The following is a 1,715-nucleotide window of genomic DNA, read 5'->3' as shown; positions in this document are numbered from 1 at the left end:
AATTAATTGGTCATGTAAGGGACTTATCATGCTTCCAGACTGTATCTGTTTATGCCTGATCCGACAGTCAAATTGTTCTTTCCTGGCTTCGAAAGCATCCGTACCATTGGAAAACCTTCGTAGCGAACCGCGTATCATTAATTCAAACTGAGTTGCCCTCGGCTGAATGGAACTATGTGTTGACTAAAGAAAATCCCGCAGATCTGGCGACCCGCGGAATAAAACCATCGAATCTTCAGAAATCTGAGTTATGGTGGAATGGTCCCAAATGGCTCACCCTTTCTCAGAAGGAATGGCCCAAGCAGCCAGACCCTCGGCAAGTGCTGCACATTCAAGGCCCAGAAATTGAACCGGAAATTCTGAAGCGATATTCAAGTTTAACTCGGTTGATCCGAATCGTAGCATATTGTCGTCGACCTCTCGTTAGATTACGCAAATTTCGAAAAGGAGAATCTGACTTTGCCGCCTTTCTCACCGCATCAAAAATTGCTGACGCTAGCTTTGCGGTCATTCGTATGTTTCAAGCACAACATTTTTCTACAGAAATCGCGTTGTTAAATTCTGAGGGATCTTTACTTAAATGAAATCCGTTTAGAAAACTGAATCCCTTCGTGGAAAGAGAGGATGGGATTTTGCGAGTTGGAGGACGCCTGTCACAAGCTGACCTTTCTCATGAGGCCAAGCACCCTCCAATTTTACCTCACGAATCAGCTCTCAGTCGTATCTTCGTTTACCATGCCCACGTTTCCTCTCTGCATGGTGGGCCCACACTGACGCTAAGTTTCTTGATTCGAGATACATGGATTTTGGGTAGGTCACGACTAGTTAAGCTTGAAATAAGAAATTGTGTAACATGTCAACGTGTTAAACCCCGCTTGGCATCTCAATTAATGGGCGATCTACCAAAGGCCCGTGTCACACCTTCTCGACCCTTCAACATCTCTGGCTTGGACTATGCTGGACCGATTCAAGTACAACGGTACCACTTTCCAAGGCGCTGCTCGAGAGCTTCGAGAAATGTTTGCTGCCGCCTCCAAATTCTATGGTGAAGTGGCAGCGATACTTGCCAATAAAGGGACCGACTGGACGTTCATTCCACCAAACACGCCTCATTGTGGGGGATTGTGGGAGGCTGGAGTAAAATCTAACAAACATCATTTAAAAAGGGTGATAGGAGACCACAAGCTCACATTTGAGGAATTATCCACAGTATTAGTGGAAATAGAGGCCTGTTTGAACTCTCGCCCATTATATCCCCTCACTAACGAAGTGGACGACTTGACTGCTCTCACTCCAGCTTAATTCCTAGTTGGAGACCAGTTAGGCCTTATGCCTGATGCAGGAATTTCAGAAGTACCTAAAACCCGGCTATCAGGATTCCAGTTGCTTCAGCGCATTCGAGACAACTTTTGGAAACGTTGGTTACCTGAATTCCTTTATCATCTCCAAGAGAGAGGCAAATGGCGTTATCCAACGGAGAACCTCGCAGTCGGTCAACTCATCCTACTAAAAGACGGGAGATATCCACCGTCAAAATGGTCATTGGGACGAGTTATTCAAGTACATGCCGGCCCTGATGGTTTAATCAGAGTCGTGACAATTAAGATGGCAACTACCACTTTGCGTCGCCACTTCGTGCGTCTCAGCCCCATGATCCAGCCATCATCATAAACTGTTGCGGTACTGCTAGTTGCGAATTCATTTGAATGTGTAGA

General features: G+C 45.9%; 1 protein-coding gene across 1 annotated transcript; it reads left to right on the top strand.

Moving 5' to 3' along the window:
* Positions 1-954: 954 nt before the first annotated feature.
* LOC117182667 lies at positions 955-1,302 on the top strand. Its single transcript, XM_033375771.1, has one exon. The coding sequence runs from the start codon at positions 955-957 to the stop codon at positions 1,300-1,302; it is 348 nt and encodes a 115-aa protein (XP_033231662.1).
* The last annotated feature ends 413 nt before the right edge of the window (positions 1,303-1,715 follow it).

The sequence above is a fragment of the Belonocnema kinseyi genome, chromosome 2 (genome assembly GCF_010883055.1).
Source record: "Belonocnema kinseyi isolate 2016_QV_RU_SX_M_011 chromosome 2, B_treatae_v1, whole genome shotgun sequence".
Classification (NCBI taxonomy): Eukaryota; Metazoa; Arthropoda; class Insecta; order Hymenoptera; family Cynipidae; genus Belonocnema; species Belonocnema kinseyi.
The sequence above is the reverse complement of the archived record's forward strand: the minus strand, read 5'-3'. Positions and strand labels throughout refer to the sequence as shown.